The 22,795-nt window shown below is 38.5% G+C and overlaps 1 protein-coding gene across 2 annotated transcripts in view; it reads right to left on the reverse strand.

Annotated features, from left to right (window-relative positions):
• CACNA2D2 (calcium voltage-gated channel auxiliary subunit alpha2delta 2) overlaps window positions 1–22,795 on the reverse strand; it is a 676,129-nt gene that overhangs the window by 460,492 nt on the left and 192,842 nt on the right. For both annotated transcript variants that reach the window (XM_034440362.3, XM_034440357.3), the window contains exon 3: window positions 20,342–20,458. In XM_034440362.3, coding sequence (XP_034296253.1) covers window positions 20,342–20,458 — 117 coding nt within the window. The remainder of the gene's footprint in view (window positions 1–20,341; window positions 20,459–22,795) is intronic.

Here is a 22,795-nt window from a genome sequence, read left to right on the forward strand (position 1 = left end):
CTAGCACCACTTTCTTCCTTTGTAGCACAGATCTGATGACATCCTGGGACACTGGGAAAAGTGATTTCCAGTTGTAACACACTTTACATGCACTCAGAAGTGTCAGCTGGTGCAAAATGCAATGGCACAGGCAGTTATGTGTGTCCCCCCCCCTCCCCAGAATGGTACAAATCACATCTCTTCTCCACAAGCTGCAACAGTTGCGAGCTTGCTTCCAGGTCCAATTTAAGATGTTGGCTTTGACCATTAAAGCTCTTCATAGCATGGGGTTGGGTTACTGACAGTTCATCTCTCCCCAATCACATTTGTCTGTCCTTTCATAACCAGCAGAGAAGGCATGCTGCAGATGCTGTCTACTAGGAAATTACATTTGCAGGGTCCAGAAGGTTGGCCTTCTCTGCAACAGCACCTATCTCCTGGAACTTATTCCTCCAGAAGTGAGATTAGCTCCATCTTTCTCAATATCTTGCAAATCCCTAAAGACTTGTCTATATTATGAAGCCTGAGAGTCCCAGGGGATCAGGGAGATTTTGCAATGGCTCTCTTACTGCAGTTAATATCATCCTCTCTTGTTTTGTGTGCCTTTCTATAATTATTTTTAAATTGTGATCTTTTATGTATTTATTGTTTTTAATTAAGCGTTATATACTGCCCAGAATCACTTCCATATGAGATGAGCAGCTATATAAATATGCTAAATAAATAAATATGCTAGAGAATATTCAGAGAAATATTTCCAAAATCATTCTTCCCTCCTGAAAAATAAAACAAACAAAATAAGCCAGGGAAAATCTCAGCTGTTTGTTAAATATGATGCTTTCTGAAAAAAAAATCCAACTCTATTTAATTTAGGGCATCAAGGCTACTGCTTAGTTATGAGAAGCCTGACAATTCCAGATTTGATGATCCAACTAATTTGGTATCATGATGCTGGCAGCTCGTGATAATTGGATAGGAATATACATGCTGAGGAAAGCAAAACAAGTTGTTTATCACTGTTTTTAACAGCTACAAATGATTCTACTTGCCACTGCATAAGGAGATGACAGCTATTTCTGTGAAATCTATGTGAGTAATGAAAAAAGATGGACCACACATGAAATCAAGTCCCTACTTTAAACAAAAACTGACTGAGTCTCTTATGCATATTTAAGCTAATAAAAATGTATAGATTACAACATGTCTAGCAACAAACTGTAGCAGATTACTGAAATGCATTGGTTAAAAATATATTTGCAATATGTATCAAGATCGTTCATAAGAAGAGAAAAAAATAAACCAAAAAGATGATTTTGGATAAGAGAAACAGGCAAAGTATGGTTAGTTAGATCAATAGAATGGAATAACTAAACCGGAATACTGAAAGAACACAAACAAACATAGAAATAACAAATTAGAATGACTGTCTATTCAATTTTGCATACTTGCTAAGAGAGCAATTAACACAACAGGCTGGAGAAAGCATAAACAAGATCTATAATAGCAAGACATAAAAATGCCAGCTATAGGGTTAGTGAAAATGTTTCATTTAAGTAGTTGTGGTATGATGAACAGCCAGCTGGATTGTTTAGGATGGGATGTGTGATTTCTACTAGTTTGGGGGGACAGCCTGCAAAGGAAGGAACAAGTTCAAAATGGGCTCAATTTTAGAGGGGGAGGTTAAGGGATAAAAAATAATGCTTTAAGCTCCTGTAAAACCTAAGTTCTCTCTACCTCCTCCACTTTTGGGGAGGGCTATGCAGGCATCAAACAAGTACTATGCCTTTTGTAAAGAAGTTCAAGATATCCTTCAGTTATTCTAATGTTAGTACCTTGAACTGTTATACAATCAGAAAGTGATGCAGGATCCAGTCTGAATCGGTTACTGGGACCAAAGGTTTATTCTTTTTTTGGGCTCACGTTGGAATTCATCATCAGGGAACTTCTCTCTCTCCAGAATACATGCACTGTGCTGTTCTACATGTTGTAAATACTTGGATTGGATCCTGCAACATTATCCTGGGACACATATATTTACCTTCATTCGTGAAACAGAAAATGAGTATAAAAACCCTAAATTTGTGTAACATGACCTAAAAAGTGGACACCCAGAAGCACTCAATCCACTACGTTTTCAAGAGCAGCTTCATAGGAGTCATGAGAAGTGTTCTAACAAAAACTGCAACAGCTAAATAAAAGAAGATGAACAGTGTGCAGTAAGAGACATTTAAAAACACCATTCAGTTGTAAACTTGGCCCATCAGATGGAAGCTGCCTTTGCTCTCCAGTTCAGTTTGCCTACTGATTACTACTACGTTAAGGCTCAAGTTTTTTTTTTATAGTCTCCATTCATGTTATCAATGCTTTCACATAAAAGTTCATGGTATCCACAGTCTCTTTTATGCCACCCACAAAGAAATGATAAAATTTGATACCATGAGCATATTGATGACATCCAACTCCTAGAATAGACAAGGGCAAGACTTCATTATTAGTCATTTGTTTCATTTTCCTAATAGCTTCTTTTAATCTATTTAGTTCACCGGGAATTTGAATTGACGGTGTTTTAGGGAAGAGTTCTGAAATTAGGCCAAGGTTTCATGAAATTAGCTAATAACCATTATGAACTCTAATATCTTGCCTATAAAAGATAAATTAGGAAAAAAAATCCAGAGAGAGGGTCCCATAAATGCAGGACTTTTCACCACTTATTTAACTATTATAAGAATATATTTAAGCAAACTCGACTAATAGATCCCTTTCTAGCACATTTAACCAGCCACAATAAAGAAGGATCAAACTAGGAAATAGTTACCTCTCAATCCTTCAAGTAGGTAGCCTCTGTACTCCCATGGAACAATCTGATGACTACAACACTCAAATGAAAGCTGCCTATAGTTGTCAGATAAACCATGAAATTGTGAGCAATGACACATGAAATCTAGATGCAAGATACACAATGCCTGCCTCTAGGCACAGTTACTCTACTCTGGACAAAACTCATACCATTTTTATTCAGGCAAAAAAAAAATCATAATGCAACAAAATGAATGATATACATAGAAAGAATTCAATAATTCTTGGCAATGTTAAATTACCATCAGATACACACTTTCAAAACTAAGGGGTGATGATGAAATCGACACAAGGCAAGGCACAGAAAATATGTCTCTTCATTTGTTGATTCTTATTTACTGCTCCTCTTAAAAATCTGGATAGCATTATTTGGTCACTTTCCCCCTCTAGTTAGGCTTCTTTCACACTTGCAGCCAGCACATAACTTTCCCCAGTCCACAAAGTTTTATTCTAACTCCTAAATACTATCCTGAGCCTAAACAAATAGCATTTTAAGATATGCTGATAATGGGCAGCAATTTTAAGACTGCCTGGGGCTTACACTCTAGCATACACTCTAGCTACTCTTCATTTGCTTATTCATTCTTCAACAACATCTCTCTTTATTTGGGAATGCCTTAAGGGCTCGCAGTCAAATGTACAAACATAGAGACAATATGCATCGCCTTAGGTGGTTAATGCCCTGAGGTCTGCTCTTCAAGGCCAAAGCCGAAAAGCATCTTAGGTGACCTATAAAATACTCATCCACAAATGTGTTGACTGCAGGGGTCTCCGCTCAGCAAGTGCTTCAACCCCTTTAAATAGATGCCTATCTGCACGTTTTAGTCCATTTAGTCTAAGGTCTATGCATAAAACAAACAAATCTTTTGGACTATAGAAACTTAAAAGTTATATTCTGAAGACTGCCTCAGTATCAAGAGCCACCCAATAATAACAGGAACAACAAGCTACAGGTTTATGTTGAGTTAAGGCCATTGTTTAGGAGAAAACCTGCAGCTAACGCTCAGGTAATTGATCTTCAACTGCATCTCCTCCAGAAACATTTGTTTTTCAAAGAAAGTGGAAAATAAAGAGGCTATACCTGCACCTAATATTAGGCCAAAATTTGTTTCATCCATGCTTTATTAAACAAACCAGAAACAATCTACAATTAGTGCTGTAAATGTGCAAAGTATGCTGATGATACTGGATTATACATCTTTATAAGCAATGCTGTTCAGGTTAATGGTCAGAGTGTGGAGCCTCTAAGAGTCTGGATGGGAAGTAACTACTCAATCTGGGATGGAGTGGTTGTAGGTGTTTGGTCGCTCAGGTTCAGGAATGTTGACATCTTTAACTCTGAATGGGTTAATACTTCCCTGACATGTTTGGTCCACAATTTGGGAGTCCTGGTAGAGTCACAGCTCTTATTAGAAGAGCAGGTGGCCGCCATGGGCTAGGGGACATTTGCGCAAATTCATCTGTGTGCCAGTTGCACTCATTCCTGAATCAGGAAGCCTTAAGGCACTTGTGCCTTAACCATCTCCCATTTCAATTATTACAATGCATTCTATGTGTAACTTTCCTTAAAGACTATCCGTAATTTGCAATTGCTTCAGACACACAATTCTGGGAGATGCATGGTTACACAAGTGCTACACTGACTCCTAGTTGCTCTCCAGGTGCAATTCAGTTCAATAATCTGATTATTACAGATAGTCCTCGATTTACAACCATTTGTTTAGTGACCATTCGAAGTTACAACGGCACTGAAAAAAATGAGTCATGACCGGTTTTCACACTTACAACTGTTGCAGCATCCCCATGGTCATGTGATCAAAATTTGGATATTTGGCAACTGGCATTTATGACATTTGCGGTGTCCCATAGAGTAACGTGATCACTTTTTTACAACCTCCTGACAAGCAGTCAATGGGGGAGCCAAATTCACTTAACAAACTTACTAACTTAACCACAGTGATTCACTTAACAACCATGGCAAGAAAGGGCATAAAATGGGCCAAAATCATTTAACTGTCTTGCTTAGCAATATAATTTTGGGGCACAATTGTGGTCGTAAATTGAGGACTACCTGTGCCTTTAAAGCCCTACGTGGCTCATGGCCACATTATTTGTGGGTCTATTTCTTCCCAAAGGTATCTGCCTGTCCCAATGTGTTAGAGTGTGAGTGGACATACTCCAGATCTCTTAAATGCTGTCATCAGATGGGATCTTGGCAGTGTCCCTTTCTCAGTATTTGTCCCAACCATTTTCAACAGCTTCCAATTTGAGATTTGAGAGGTCCCCCAACTGTTTAGCCTTCTATTGAGGCTGGTTGGAGGCTGATTGGTCTTGTGCTTGGTGGGGATGGTTCACAGATTAACCCTGAGACATTTGAGAATGCTGTAGATAGGGAAGCCAGAAATTATCTGTCATACAACTGTATGAAAAGTCAATGCATCATAGCAGTACAGCGGGTAAAAAAAAATGATATTAACGATGTAATTAGAATACTTCAGATCAAAGATGATATGTGAGGTAGCATTTCCTTTTCAGCAGTCATCTTTTTTTAGATAATTACTGGGGAGGATGAGTTTCACAGCAACTGCATATCTTCCATCGCTCCCAACAAGACCATCTAGAGCATCCGTGCAGGGAAATTATGTTTTCCCTTCACCCAGCCCTGTAATCATGATTACTGCAATCTCCACCTACCATTTCCAAGTGATCAAATATCCAGTTTTTAAGGTTTCAGCATTTCCAAGGAGGTGGATACCCAATTTCCAAAGTTAATTTCAAGGCAGGTATTTGACTTAGTGCTATGAAACCAATGAAAGCACAGCGTCAGAAACCATAGCACAGTAGGTGGGATAGGGATACAGAACCCATGCCATTTCAAGACTCAGCAGAAATCTAATCCTCTAACATATGGATAATCCTTTGCAGAATATGAAGCTGCTTATGGAGTTTCAAAAAGCAAAATGGGCTATGCTTCTGCCAAGCATGTCCTGCAAAAGAAAGGAAAACATGCAAGCTAATCTGTATGAAAAGACATGAAATCCTAAATCGCTTTAGCATTATTAGAAGGCTGGATACACTGTTTAGCGAAAGGGTCCCACGCAGCTTTGATAGACTTGTTACAGACGTCTGATTCCTCCTGATTAGATTAGACAATAAATTCCTATCTTGGTATTCGCATTGTTCAACTCCCACTGCAATCTGTAAATTAGAATTTCAGACCTCAGAGACTAGATTCAAATTGGATTAGTGGATCTAGTCCAGGAAGAGGTGGGAAGGAAAGAATTGAGGGAAACCCAGAGGGAAGCACACAGCAGTCCACACACACTCATGTGCACATACGCTAACAAAATAATTAAATAAACACAGAGAGACAACAAGCCACAATTTGATTAGGAGTAAATTAAAAATATAATTAAAACAAAAACAACAAAACAGCAATTAAAGAAGTGGAGAAAGGAATGAATTGTCACTATTAATTAACAAAGCAGGGAGATTATACCTTTAAATGTTGTTTTTCTCCAGCTTAGACTGTGTGGGATTTTAATGCAAGGGCTCAGCCGAATAGACCAATTTTCATTTCTATTGTTGGGTGGGCTAATGTGTTGCGGGCTGGGAACTGCATAAATACACACTGAGTAATAGAAGAGCTGTCTCCAAGATTCAAAATACCAAGAAGAAAAATATTGCTTTCTCTCCTATCTGAATGAAGGAAACCTAGTTCATACATAATCTACATTCATTGCTGGTAGGGTTCTCACCTAAGATGACCTATCACCCTAGCCCCCTGTAATAAAAGAAAGGTCATGCTATATTGAAGTGTCTCTCCTTCCAAAAATCCACATCTATTTAACCCACGTACATGTACTCTACTATCTATGACACTGTAATGTGTAACACTAGTTGGCTTTCAAGAGTAGCTGCAAAAATGAGTCAGTTCACTTAGTACTAAATGTGAACTGATTAAATTACTCAAGCACCTGTAATTCAGAGTGGTACTTATAAGGCACAATCTGCATATGCCACTGTTCTGAAATAAAACCAAATTTCAACAAATTAGATATGGTAAACGCAGGACATCAAAGGAGAAGGCAGCTTCTTGTTGGTTATGTGATTGTCATTTAGGCACTTGGCGTTTATGTACAACAGTTGCAGAACCTCTGGTTGTGTGATCACCATTTGCGAACATCCCAGCCAAGCAAAGTCAATGGCTCCCAATAAGCAAAGTCAAAGTGAATTAAGCCAGATTTGCTTAATGACCAAGGCCAAAAAACAAAGGTAAGACAGGCTGTAGTCCAGGGCTGTCAAACTCCCAGCTCATGGTCCGGATGTGTCACGCACTGGCCACGCCCTCCCCCATTTTAGTGAAGGGGGGGAAGTCCCAATACGTCACGTGACACTGTCATGACGATGTTTGACACCCCTGGTGTAGTCAAACGATGACTCAGCTAATGATTGCATCACTTAGCAAATGGAAGTTCTGATGCCAATTGCAGATGTAAGTCAAGTATTCTCTAAAAAGCCACCCAATCAATGTGCATTTTGTGTGTGTGTGTGTGTGTGTGTGTGTGTGTGTGTGTGTGTGTGTGCATGCAGAGTTAAAAGCAACAAATAGCAATAAAAGCAGTTGCCCCCAAGGCAAGATGAGAGCAAACAATTTTTAATATTAATAAAAATATTAAATCATAAAAACTATTGGGCTAGAGACAAATTTAAACAATGAGGAACAATCCCAAAGGCCAATCAAGATGGGTCTAATGTCTAGAGTTAGTGGTGGTATTAGAGGCCTTTGGGATATTAAGGCAAACCGAATTGTGGCTTCCTGTAGCATAGGAAAGGTAGAATATCAAAGAAGACATGCCACCCCAGGTCCTACCATATGACACTGCTTAAATGATAGGACCTGGACCATGCCCATCCTGTCTGATCTTATCAAATGACCAGAATTCATTGTAGAAAGACAGTCCCATAAATAACAAAATCTTATACCATGAAAAGCTTTATAGATAACAACCAGCATCTGATTTGCACCTGGAAGCCTACTGGTAATTAGCGTAGCTAGCAAAGCAACAGTGTTACATGAGTATGCCATGGTGTTCCCATATCTACTCACACTACTGCATTTGGATCAATTATGGCTTCCAAGTGCTCTTCAAGGACAGCCTCATGAAAGCACGTAATACAGGGGTGTCAAACTTGCGATGACATGTTGTCATGTGATGTATTGCAACTTTCCCCCTTTCCTAAAATGGGGTGGGCGTGGCCAGCGTGTGACACATATGGCCTGTGTGCCGCGAGTTTGACACCCCTGACATAATAGATGTTCTGGGAATTATTCTTGCTGGAGTCTTCCTTCTACATAATTTTAAATGATGCACAAACCTTCTCTTATTTTGCATTGTGATCATTTAAATATCATCACTTGATTCTAACAACCACAAATTCTGGCTTGATTCTTAATGGCTGCAAACGTGGTCCAATGTCAACCACTTGGGTTTGGGGAATTAGAAACAGAGCAAGAACCACTTAACATTCAAGAAAATTTCAGTCTGCCTAAGAGATACTCCCACCCAATCAAAAGCAGAAGTATTGGTGGTTTATATTACTGCTGCTCTCTCCATTCTTTTCAGTCTGATAAGCTAAATTACTATTTCCAATACAATTGTATTATGTTAAGGCACAGCACAATTAAATAAGCAGGCCAGCATCAAAGTCAGTGCAAATATATAATGGGAAAAACAGTTTCTTTCCCACATAATTCCCCAAATATAGGCTCACACATTTCTGCATTTTAAAACAGAGCAAGTGTACTTTTAGACAACACATTTACCTCTTGGTGAAGTGTGAAATTGCCTCTCAAAGTGCTCCAGTTACAGCATCCATTTTGATGGGATAACAATCCCTGTTCTTTAAAGTAGGTATTTTGCCATAAAATCAGTTCTGGGTTGGTAATGTACAGAAATTCTGGACTAAACAGTATTTCCTAAATATTCCACACCTGTGCTCCAGCAGACAGAAACTAGCTGCACACTATACATTTTAGAAGCTTTAAAAATTCATGAAGATTTGGCAGAATAATCACAGGTGTTACTAATTAATTATACGAAATCCAGAAACTGTTTTCCAAGACAGCTCTTCTGTTTTGAAATATTCTTTCCAGCATTCAACAATAACATTTTGTTACTGAAAATGGGGAGGTGGGGGGGGGATAATATATTCTTCCCTTCAATAAACACAGAAGTTGAAAGAGAAAAGGAGCCAACATATTTTAAAAAAACACACATTTTCATGGTGGTGGTGTTGCACTACCCTTTTAAAATCAGGTTAACCATTACAGCAATGAAAGTGGAAAGATGTGGAACAACTGGAGTGAACAGGGACTTCAACCAACTTTATCTAATATATCAGATGGGTGGCCTCCTGCAAGGACAATCCTGGCTTTGGTGAGTCATGTCTTGGTAAACTGACAATCAGACTAATATAGTACATATTTGGTTAGGCAGTCCATTAAAGCAGTCCAAAATCAGCAGCTGGCTCAGGATGCAGCAGCAGGAATGGTAAGCGATGTCTCTTTAAGGCTCTGGATGACCCCTGAAACAATTTCAATGCTTGTGGTTGCCTTCTTACTCCACCCTCAGCATTTAGATCACTGAGGCAAGTCCTATCATGAGTCCCATCATATACTTGACGTCAACAATTAAATTTGTTTTCTCTGTGTCTGGGTTCGTTTTATGGTACAAATTGCCAACTGGAGTTGTAATTAGCCTCCTTTTTACAGATCAGAAAGGCGTTCTACATTTATTTTCTCTGGCCTTTTAATCTCTTTTAATGTTTTCAATATTTTACATTCTGTTGTTTAGACTGTGTTTTTATTATCATGATCATATCTGTGCTATTTATTTAAGAAGGCTAGATCTGTTGACGGAGCAGGTGGCGTATAAATGTACTAAACACACATAGCTCCTCTACTTTAAGACCAGAAGAGACAGACCAGGCTGACTCTGTCAGAAGAAGCCAGAAGAACTCAGAAGAGTCAAGAAGAACTCAACTGCCCAGGTAAATTTGGGACAGGGGGAGTCTTGATCAGAGTAATAAGCTCAAAGGCCCTCTAATCTCCAACCACTCACCCTGCATGAACATCAAGTGAGAGCTGTGCTGAAGGCCGTAAATCCCAACAAAGCTGCAGGTCCAGATGGAATGCTGGGGAAAGTGGTAAAAACCTGTGCTGACCAATTAACAGGGGTCCTGACAAGGATTTTTAACATCTCCTTGCAATTGGCTAGAGTTCCATCTTGCTTGAAAGCAGCCACAATCATTCCAGTTCCAAAGAAAGCAGCCATAAACAGCCTGAATGACTATTGCACTGACGTCTATAGTGATGAAGTGCTTTGAGAGACTGGTTCTACAACACCTCAGGTCCTGTCTTCCACTAAATTTTGATCAACACCAGTTTGCTTATAGAAGCAACAGGTCAACAGAAGACACCATCGCCACTGCTTTACATACTGCATTGAGACACCTCAAGAAATCTGGAAACTATACCAGAATGCTTTTTATAGACTATAGCTTGGCCTTTAATACCATCTTACCATACTATTTATGTTGTTTTGTATTTTCTGTTATGGATTGCAACAGAGAGGCTAAACCAATTTCGTTGTATCTATGATGTACAATGACAATAAAGACTATACTATACTATACTATACTATACTATACTATACTATACTATACTATACTATACTATACTATACTATACTATACTATACTATACTATACTATACCATACCATACCATACCATACCATACCATACCATACCATACCATACCATACCATACCATACCATACCATAAACAATTCTTTTTATTCCCTTTTTTCACAATCCCCCTCTAAGTCCTACTTTGTAGGGGTGGTTTTTTCTGAGACAGTTGAGCAAAGGATGTCAGGAGTATGTCAGCAGAGTCACCAAAGGCAAGAAGGTCATGCCAGCTCCCCAACTAAAGCAAACAGGCACCTACAGTGGGGCAATAGTCACATAAGAAAATACTGGAGATGAAATGTCACTTTAGTTAGAATGGTAGTAGGAACATAAGAAGCATGAACATGGGAAACCTCAAACAGTAAAGATGAAATGAAGCAACTACATATTGACATCTTAGGCATCATCAACTTCACATGGACTGGGATTAGATACTTTGAGTCAGAAGATCAAACTGTTTATTATTTAGCATGTGAAAAAAAAGGAAAGGGGTTGCAGTTAAGGGGACAAATTATTCAGTGACTGAATGATATCAATTAGTTTTTATGGACAATCAATTAGTTTTTATGGACGATCCTTTAGTTTTGATTAGATGGGATTAGAAATTATCTAAATCTGTTCCTAACTACTGATGCTGAAGAAGAGGAACTTGATGATTTTGTGTAGATAAGTCAAGTCTGAAACAGATGAAGAGTATAAGCAAAATATGATGCTTGTGACTGGAGACTGGAATGTCAACACTGGAAATTGTGTGGAAGAAATTGTAGTTTGGACTGTATGTCCCAGGAAACAGAAATGAAGCAGGAGAATAATTTGTGAATTGCTGCCAATTCAATGATTTTTTTTTGTCATTAGTAACACAATCTTCAAATAACCAAAGCACTATCTATATGCATGGACATCAACAGATAAGAGTACACAGAAATCAAATTGACTATATCATTGTCACAAAGGGGTAGGTTAGTTATAACAACAAAATTGTGGCTGGGGGCTGACTGTGGAACAGACTATGAATTGCTTATGTGCAAGTTCCAAGGCAAGCTAAAACAGAAGAGCAAAGCCAATCCATGTCCAAAACAGGTGGAACATGTTTCCAGCATTTAAGGGGAGAATAACAGGAATCACTCTGAAATCCTGAACTCCACTGATAGAAAACCAGAGGAAAACCAGTAGTGTGAAGTTTAAAAAGTTGTTACAAATGAATGGATTTCCACTGAAGATGGAAATGGATTTGGATACTGAGTATTGTACAATAGACATGTCAATAAACAACGTATCTTAAAAATATTTCCTACCTACAAGAACCTCTAATACTAGATAGAAGCTCACTCCAATCATTAAAATGTTAGAAGGCTATAAGAAATACCCACAGAACTATATCAACAGAAAAAGAACCAGTACAGGTACCACCCAAACTATGCAGCAACATGGTGGCCAATTGATTGGAAGAGGTTAATTATATTCCAATACCAAAAACCAGAGATTTATCAGAGTGTGCAAACCATTGTACAATATCTTAAATTTCATATGCTAGCAAAATGTTTAGGAATACAGAGTAGAGCTCTCCCTGGAAAAAGAGATGTCATATTTAGAAAAGGCCAAGGAACATGAGTCATTATTGCTGATACATGCTGGGTAATTGAGAAAGGCAAAGAACATTTTTTAAAAAATCCCTCAATATTTTAATTGATTAAAGAGAGGCTTTAAATTGTATTGATCATGTGAAGGTATCGAATGGGCTTAGAAAAATGGGAATTCCAGAAGATCTTATTTCTCATGCGAAAGCTTTATCCAGGTCAAGAAGCCACAATACAGAAGTGGCAAAACAGGATACCAACAGATAAGCAAAGGAGTGCAAAATCCTGTATACACTCCCCTTATATATAATCTATATGCTGAATATAAAAGGAAGCTGGTTAGAAGAAGAGTGTGTGGTTTTAATATTAGAGGAAGAAACATTAATAAGTTATGTTGCCCTGAGGACACTACTACTCTTATAGCGGAAAATGCAAAGGATCTGCAGTCTAATACTAAAACTCAAGAATGTAATGATAAAACTAAATTTAAATATAAAAGAGATCAAACTAATAACAACAGGCACAACAACCTGATTGAGAACTGATAATGAAAATACTGAAATGGTGAATAGTTTCTACCCTTCATGATCAACCATCAGTAATAAAATAGCAAACATCAAGAAACAGACCACATACTAGCACTTGGTACAGCAGCCATGAAGGCCTTTAAAAACATTCCTAGATATATCTATACCTAGAAAGATCACTAGAGTTCAAGTACTGTGCCCTGAGATATTCTATGGAAGTGAAAGTTCCTTTGAAGAAGCAGGATAGAAAGTGTGGTGAAATGTAGTCAGGATTCCCAGGAGTGAGAGATTGTATCCCAGAGAAGGAAGAGATAGTTTGTGTGTGAAGCTAAAATGGCTCCTCCCTAGGAGTTTTCAAAGTATATGTTTAATGGTGCAAGTAGTCTGCTTTCGTGTAGCAAGATTTCTGTCTATCAGTGAGGCTTAGAAGAACCTTAGCATGCCTTTCCTGGTTTTGAAGCCTGCAGAAAGAATATTCACACTTTTGAACACTTGTAAACATACCACAGAGAGACACCCCTCCCCCCCCCACACACACACAGACAGAAAAAATAACTTAAACCCAAACAAAAGGCTCATTGAACAAATCAACCCAGAATCAAGGGGCAAATGACGAGATTCAAATTATATTACTTTGGATACATTATGCAAAGACGTAGCTCTCTACAGAAGGCTCTAATGCAGAGAAAGGGAAGGGAACAGAAGAGAAAGACAAGCAACGTGGATGGACTCACCTACAGAGGCAAAGGGTGTGACATTGGAAGACCTGAAGGACCAGATTAGGATCAGATCCTCCTGGGGAAAATCTATGTGTTACTAACAACAACACTGACTTGATAGCACACAATCAATCAATCATTCAATTTCATACTGTCCAACTGCTATATTATTGTACAAAAGGAATTTCAAAACACAAATATCAACTTAAGGTAATTATCTTGATTCAGGTTTCCATAGACAAATTACATACTTCAACTGAAACTTCAAGAGAATGTAGAACATGCAGCATTTATATGACACAGAAAATACTTCTGTGACCCAGAATAACAGGCAGAAAGATTAAAATATTGTAGACAGGTTATATTGACATCAATACATACTTTATCTCAGAATATCAACTTCCCACCCAATTTCTTCTTGTACAATTTATTTCCAATCCATGGAATACAATCCTACACTTTAGTCAGAAGCCACTGTACACTGAACAAACTAGGACTTCATTCTGGGTGAATATGTAAGAATTACACAATCACTGTAGATTCTTACAAGTTCAGCTAAAACCATTTATGTCCTATAAATGTTGCTCAGTCGATATTTGTTTTGTTTTTTCAGGAGTGCCAAGAGATAATAAGCATTAACATTTTCATCATGTAGCTCACAGATATTTATTTATTTTTTAAAATAATTTTTATTAAACAGTTTTTTTAAAACAAAAAAAAATTTTTTACAATTTTTTTCTTTTCAACATTTTCGCATCAATAAACATTTCTTACATATCCATTTTTCTCCCTTATTTCAATTTACCATTTATACAATATATATATTCTAATATGGATTTATATACATAAAGATAACAATAAACTCAATTTCAATCATACATTGTGTCCCTTCCATTTCCACTTGTTTGTTACTACATTTCAACTCCTATATCTTCCTCATTTACTCTTTCCTTGCCCTTTATACCTCTCCTCTAACCATTCATACCATTTCTCCCATACCATGTAGTATTCTGTTTCCTCCTTTTCTTGTATTTCTTTTGTGAGCTTGTCCATCTCTGCGCACTCCAAAACTTTTCTAATCAAATTTTCTTCTGTTGATGTATTATTATTTTTCCAATTTTGTGCATATATTATTCTTGCCGCTGTTGTAATATGTATAATTAAATATTGTATTTTTTTGTCATATATCCCTGGAAGTATTCCTAACAAAAATATTTTTGGCTTCATCTCTATACATTGTCTGGTTATCTCTTTTGAATATATTTAATTTATTTTTGTTGGTATTTTGCTCTGAAAAGGTATGAATAAATAAAAGCTCCTGGTTCTAGGATTTCTTTAGTTTTGGATGGGGCTGTACTAGCCCAGACAGACCCGTGTGTAATCTGGTGTTCTCCTGGATTTGTGTCTCCTGCTTGATGAGGTTGCAGTCAATGCTAGGAGAGCCTTTGCACAACTTTGTGGTATGTGCTAGTTGTACCCTTTCTAGATTGGGAATCCCTGCGCTCACTCAAGTCCTGGTCATCTCATGCTTAGACAATGCACTCTACATAGGGCTACCCTTGAAGAGTATCCAGAAGCTTGAGTTAGTGTAGAATGCAGCTGCGCAGGCAGTTCTTGGGGCCCTTAGGGTAGGCATGTTATAGTGCTGTTCCAAGAGCTGCACTGGCTGCCAAATTGCTCCCAGGTCCAATTCAAGGTGCTGGTTATCACCTTTAAAGCCCTTCATGGCATGGGTTCAGTCTATCTGAGAAACTGGCTCAACCTGATGGATTAGCCCACTCCACCCATGCCAGCTGAAAGGACATGCTGCTGGCCCATCAGTCAAGGAATTTATGACTTTTATTTATTATTTTAATGTTTTAATCTGCCTTTTATATAATATCTGTAAGCTGCCTAGAATCATCTTTGGCAAGATGGGAGGCATACAAGTTTGATAAATAAAATCTTAAATCAGCATGAATGTATCTCCTATTTTAGTCACTGCTGACTCAGTATAAAACTTCCTTCAGTAAATTAATCCTCCAATTCTTACAGGAATATCAGAGAGGAAAGGTAAGGCTGTCTAGAAGAAATGCAGTGAAATGCACTGGGGTCATGGGTATTATGCTCATCACATTCATTTCCATTAACTCATCCTCATTATCCCAATTCATATGTACATGAAAATAGTGTTTTTCAGTATTCAAGGTTGCTTTCTGGTTTGCCTGCTAAGCTTTCTTCAAGCACTGTGCTCTGAACTGGCAGGGTGCAGAGACAGGAACACCTTCTTATCTGGGTCAGTGGTCATCACTCTGTAGCAGCCTAATCTTGGCTGCAGCTACTATTACCACGGTGTTTAGTAGCATAGTGGTCATGGCACCTGCTTGATATATAGAGGGCTCAAAACCCAGCATAGCTACCTATTTATTTGTTGTGTTTTAATTTTTTTAATAAGTCCACTGATACACCATTTAAGCTGTTAAGAAAGTTTTCATTCTAGTTCTCAAATAAGCCGGATGAATAAGTACTGCAGTTATAATTTATTACCATAAGTACATGGAAAACAAAATGAAAAGATGCCTCCTCCTCCCCCTCCCCCTCTCCCCCTCCTCCCCCTCCCCTCCTTCTTGCAAGTATCTTAGAAACAAAAAAATAAATTAAAACAGTTATGCTGGATTTCAAAGATATAATGTTCTGCACATTAAACAAATGCTATAACCACTCTCCCGCTGAGAGGTTCTTTTGTCTGTGGGAGTCTAATTTAACTTTGCATGCATATATTTTGTTGTGTGAGTATAGATGTAAAAGTGTATGTATGTATGTGTATATATATACACACATATATATGTATTTCTCTTTAGCCAGGTTCTTCCTATGTAAACCAAGATTTTTATGCAGCCCTAGTTCAGTGAAATCACAATCCACTAGTTTCTAGGCTTTTTTTCTGGCAGCCAGCAAACACTCTGCTGCCCATTGGGAGACTTACTGGATATATATATATCCAGTAAGACTTGCCCGCAGAAGAGATTGGCAGTTGGTTTCCCTATAAGGAAAGTTGGAAAGGTATAGTAACTGGGGAGTTGCCCAGCTAGGGGCATGCTAGCTGACAATCTAGTTTGAACATCTGGCAAATTGCTGCCAAAGCCCTCAAACCAGACAGAATTTTCTTAAAGCAGTTTAGACGTCAGCTGGCATCAGCATGGAATACGACTGCTTTAAAGATGCAGTACTGTCACAGTGTAAGTCTATGGTTCTTTCTGTTAACACTTGATTCTGCTATATTAGAAATCCTTCTGTTTGACTACACAGCAGATTGCCCACTATAATTGACATTGGCTTTTGTTTTGGTTTCTTTTGTATTTACAATAGGGTATATATGCAGACCTCACATTTATTTTTTCCTCTTTATACTGTAATTGAGTCATCCAGGGACTTTTCCTTTTATTCACAATAAAAGAAAAGTTGTGAGTTGTGATTTCTTTTTCAACATGGAGCAGAAAACTGGGTGGGGGACTGGGGGATCGGAAATGCCACATTCGTGGTGGGATAGAGATATGCAGAGTTCAAGTCATGTGCCAAGCCTTGTGAGTCATGCCAAGGGCCACACTCCAAAAGTGGTGGGACCAGGATCCATTTGGAGAAGGACTAAGAGGTGAAACCCATATTTCAAAATATCCAAGGAAAAGGGGGGAGGGCACTAAACTTTTATTTACCATAGGATAGATGCTGCAGAACAAACAGCATGGATGGGATGGAATTGGTTCTGGTGTTATACAATGTTGTATTTATTATGCAAATTGCATACATATGAGTAAAAGTTTGGCTAGGATTAATAGTAATTTAGTGGACACTGTCTTTCTTTGAAATGTGCTTAAAAAGTTAACGTGGCTACAAAGAAAAATGTGGGTACAATTTATGAGACAAATCTACTGATATGGAGAACATCAACACATCTTTCTTTCCTTGGCCTGAGAATGGTCTACTAATGTTCCCCAAGTCTGAGCTGAGTTGGTCCAGGGACACTTTAAGGTACTGCAACATGCTCTGAGATAATGTTTTCCTTAATATCCTGCCAGAAGGGACTATGTGCAGCCAATGTATAACATATTAATATGCATTCAGGGAGAGAAACAATATATGCCACATCAGAAATCTTCTCACTCCAAGTGGTTTCCTATGAATCCAGTCTCTTCACTCTGGTCCCTGATTTCTTTACTTACCCATACTCTTCTTTTGGCCTCAAGGGAATCTGGAACTTTGCAGCTCCTTTTCCTTTTTAAATATATGGATCAGCTGTTGGATCTACAGAGTATAAAACCTTTGACAATGCCCATCCTATGCATGACTTACTTAACACATGTAGTTGAAATGTAATTGAAAAAGTTTGGCACTTGCTTGTGTTGTTGCCTGTGTAATTAGGAATTCCCTTCCCAGTAGTTGCTGCTCCTAAGGAAGCACAAGTTCCTTGCCTTCTCTCTTCATATTATGTTCTTGGGATAGTTTATAATTCTCATACTAATCCTCACAGTGGACCCTCTTTCTCAAATTCCAGTTTTTCAGTATGTGCATCTCAGCAAAAATCTGGATGACCACTACGTGGCAGCCAGAAGACACAATGCTCTAACCCCGTGATGGCGAACCTGTGGCACGCGTGCCACAGGTGGCACGCAGAGCCATATTAGTGGGCACGCCAGCTCAGCTCTGGGGCGCATGCGTGTGCTGGCCAGCTGATTTTCGGGCCTTCTGGGCCCACCAGAAGTAGGGAAACAGGCTGTTTCCTGCCTCTGGAGGGCCTGCGGGGGGGGGGGGGGGGAAGGCCCGTTTTTCTTTCTTACCTGGCTCCAGATCCTCTCTGTGCATCTGGGGAGGGCAAAAACAGCCTTTCCCATTCCCTTGGAGGCCCTAAGGAGGCTGAAAGGGCCCATTTCCCCACTCCCGGTGGGACAGGAAGTGACTTTTTTCCTGTCCCCAGCCTCCAGAGACTCCTAGAGAGGCTCCTAGAGACTCCTAGAGAGGCTCCTAGAGACTCCTAGAGAGGTTCTGGAGGCTGGGGACAGCAAAAAATGTCACTTCCTGTCCCACCGGGAGTTGGGAAATGGGCCCTTTCAGCCTCTGTAGGGCCTCCAAGGGAGTGGGAAAGGCTGTTTTCACCGTTCCCAGATACACAGAGAGGATTTGGAACCAGGTAAGAAAGAAAAACGGGCCTACCAGGCCATCATGTGCCAGGAGCGGGGGGGGAGGGGAGAGGGGGTTGCACACACATGTGCGTGGGCACATGCACGCGCCCCCCCTCTCCTGGCACACGATGGCAAAAAAGGTTAGCCATCACTGCTCTAACCTTTCTGTTCCCACCCAGTGGTCATTAAGTAAAAGAATCAATTCACAGATTCAAGGATATTAAAAACAAATTTAATTGGTCACTGATGAAGTGGGAAATTAAAAAAAAGAAAACATTAAAGTAAGCAGACTGTTTTGTATGCTGGGGCTTTTCATGTGGAAACTTCAGCTAAGACAACCACCAATCAAGGTCCGCAGAATGTTGTGCACTAAAGATGTACAGGAGTAGGATGCACATTCATTCTGGGTGCCTGGTGCAAATCTTGCAGCCTTGGGGTTTGCAAGATTTGAAGCATCACACTTTACTCCTAATTCTGGGATGGGGCAGGATCAGATTGTAGCGCATAATCTCTCCATCTCTCATAATTTAGCATTTGGCCTTGAATACAGATGATGTGTGAAGGTACCAGTAGTAGCCAAGACTTGCCCCCATGCATGTATATTGAGAAACTGAGTCCAGCTGAGATTTACAGAGTTTATTCTTCAAGGAAATTTGTATATAATTGTCTCTTTAAATTACTTGGGAAAGAAGGTAGCATGTAGAAAGACTGACCTAGTTAAAAGAGAGGAGGGAGTAATGCGACCTGAACTACTGCTGAGCTTTGAAAATGCCAATTGCCAAGATGACTGAAGCTGATTGCAGTTTTGCATAATTGTACTTTAATCTTTATGCACTTTATTGTATTGTTTTTGCTTATCTTTCTAAAGGATCTGACTGATTTTAATCTACATTCTGAAACTGTCACTACCATGCGCTGTTTTGCTATTCCTTTAGAGTTTCGGTTTTATGGATTGAAAAGTTGACGTGCCTTTGAAATAAATATGGGTTTACCAAAATTGATATTTATTATTATTGCTTTAATATATATTATTATTGCTATTCTATTCTTTGGCATCATGAACTACTATGGCCACAAGGTTTCTTGGAAATCATAAACAGGTCATAATAACAAACAATTTAATATCTGATAATGTTGAGGCAATTAAACTATGTAAAAATATGCACATATAAAAGTGATTTACTAACTGAGAATCCTCAGTGTGATATCTAAGCAGAGAAGATAAAACAGAAAATGTACATATTGAATGTTGTCACAGGAAAAGTCAGGTCCATCTAATATTAGAGCTTTAAACATGCTGAACCACTCTGGCACTGGAAGGAAATTATATAAAATGAAAAGTTAGGTTGAAAACCTACTTGAAAGCCCAGATTTAACTGCAGACAATTGCTATTATTCTCAGCTTCATTTCCCCATTATACATTCACATTTTGCAAAATATGCTTCCAAAGGAGCAGAAAAGGCCGCTCATTTGAGGAGCCCAAAGTAGGCTGGAGCCTGAGAGAGTTCAGACTGCTTACAGAAGAAAGGGCTACCAGAAACATTTCACACAATCTTTAATTGTATATGTGAGATGCAAAGGAGAAAATATTTGGAAGAGCTGTGCAAGCACTTTGTTTAACATTACCCATTTCTAAGAAACATTCTGTGAAACCTTGCAATAAAGGATCAATCCATTTCCTGGGGATATCAGAACATCATCATAGGTACCAATTTGATTGCTTGCCTCCTGCCCATTTCATCAGATTCATTGAAACTCAGGAACCATGTTACCTTTAAAGCTTGGACTTTCTTGGCCAGGAGACTCTCAATGTCCCCTGCCACTTTCTCCACAAGTTTTTCAGGGATGTTGTCTCTTACTTCAAATAAATTCTTCTTCTCATCATAGATCTGTTGAAAGAGATGAACAAAGAAAGAAATTGGAGCACCCACAAATTCAAACTTCTACAAAATACTTCTGGAAAAGGAAAGGAAACCACTAAGAATAGAATATAGTAAATGTTCAGAGTAGGAAATATCATGAGCAATCTATAATAAAATTCTTAAACCAAACAATTGCCTATGGACAGTTTTTTAATTTTTTTCCTCATATGTTTAATATCTTAGCATTCCTTGCAGGGGCCTTTCTCTCATTGCAGTGTCTTGTGAAAAAAGCAACCTATATCTCACAGATTTTATATCTAATTTTAATCATTAGGCAAACTTAATTCATTGCAGGATGAAGGACTCTCCTCTGAAATTACCTTCAATAGCAGATTAATCTATCAATGCAGGTATGAAAGATAGAAGTGGGAGATAGAAGTGGGAGACCTAGACCTCTCAGTCTAGGTCTCCCACTCTCTGGGACAGAGTGATTGGCCCACCAAGCCAGCTTCTGTGTCTAATGTAAGAAATCACAAGTATAACCTATTCCTCTCCTCTCCTCTCCTAATACCTTAATCACTATACTACACTGACTCTACATACTATTTATATTTACCTATAGCTCAATATCTATACATATACAGTACCTGCATGTATAGTAGTAAGATATTCATATGTTCAAATACCTTGTTCTTGACTATGTTGAATTGGATGTTTTTAATGTTTTTTACTGTTTTTACTGTTTTATTGTTTTAATTTTTCTTTTTTTAAAAAAATCGTATCTTTTCAGAATTATAAGCTACCCAGTCATTGACTGAGACAGGTGGCCATAGATTTGAAGAAATAAACAAATAAATAAAATGTATAACTGCAGTATTATAAAAGAGAAGGCAGTAAAGATGGATTTACAACATCCAGACGGTTAAGGTCAAATGTGCAGAGGATGTAAAAAGAAATACGGTAGATATAGAAACACAAGGTTTTGAGTGTTTGAGTGCCTGGCCAGTTATTTAATTTCTGTGATTTTTGCTTTTCAGAACATCCTTCCACTTTTACAAGCTGAGCATGCCATGTGGTCGGAAGCCTTTGAAATTGAGATTCTCATTTTCTCAGGATATTTATGGCGTGCCCCCAAGCCTTAATCAGAAAAGTATTCTGCGAAATCCCACATATGCCCAATCCAGTGGTTGAAACCTAGCACACTGCCCTCATCTTTCCCACTGTGCATATAATTCAGTGGATATTGAGACTAGCAGCAGATGGTACATAGCTGAAGGTGGTGGCACAGCCAGCGAAGCTCAAAACAGACACTGAAACAGACTAATATGATTAAAAGTCTGTAAGAAAAAAAGAGGGAAAATATTTAGAGTAAATAAATGGAAATCATGCAACAGCAAGCTGTCTCATTTTTATAATATCTACAGACCACTGCTATCATAGCACTTGAGGTACTAGTGGCAATAGGGCTGTAATTTGCATCAGAAAAACCAATTAGTTCAGCAAGGTAACGGTCTCCACCTACATCCTTATCATGAGCTCTTAGAATTAGTTTCTCTTCACGTATGTCTTTGCATATACAAAAATACACACACAAATTTACAAAAACTACCCTCTCCAACCCGGTGCATTCTACATGTTGAACTGTATTCCCTGTAATTTCCAATTAGTATTATCCAGCTATTATCTATCCAATTACCCTAAGAAACTCTTTAAATCAGTGTAGCCATGAATCAAATTATGGAATTTGTGGTCCAACAGACACAGAGAGTAGCAAGTTGGCAAACATTGATATAGAAGATGGTAACCAAGAGGACTCCAAGATTGTAAAACAGCCTGAACTCATACACTGCATTAATCCAAGAAAATTTGTGACTTACATAGCATACCATAGGGAAAAGAAACCATGGCACAGAATGGCCTGCAAATCTGGCTGTAGTAAGCAGCAAGACTGAATCCATGCTGAGAACAACCTCAACTCTGTTAATTGGCAATAACATGTAACCTTCTATCTATGCCAGACCAAAATGGGTGTGTATGAAAAAAAAAAAATCTGGGCATCAGTCTGAGAAGCTATAGATTATCAACACACATCAAAAACACACTGACGCCATTCAATGTGCAAATAGTAGTCTGGCTATATGATAGGTAAGTACAGATAAAGCAGACAGGCCTTACTATTTCTGCATTGTATATGTCTTTCCATAGACTTTGAACAATGCACGAATAATATTGTTTCAAAATAAAGGCAAGCTTTGTGAAGCTGTTTCAGAAATAGATTTTTGAACATTGCAGCCTAAGTAGCTTATGGAAGGATGCAAATACCCAACACTGAATATTTATCCAATGTTGTTTCTGGCAGTGGGC

The sequence above is a fragment of the Pantherophis guttatus genome, chromosome 2 (genome assembly GCF_059756535.1).
Source record: "Pantherophis guttatus breed Tessera chromosome 2, ASM5975653v1, whole genome shotgun sequence".
NCBI classification, from domain to species: Eukaryota; Metazoa; Chordata; class Lepidosauria; order Squamata; family Colubridae; genus Pantherophis; species Pantherophis guttatus.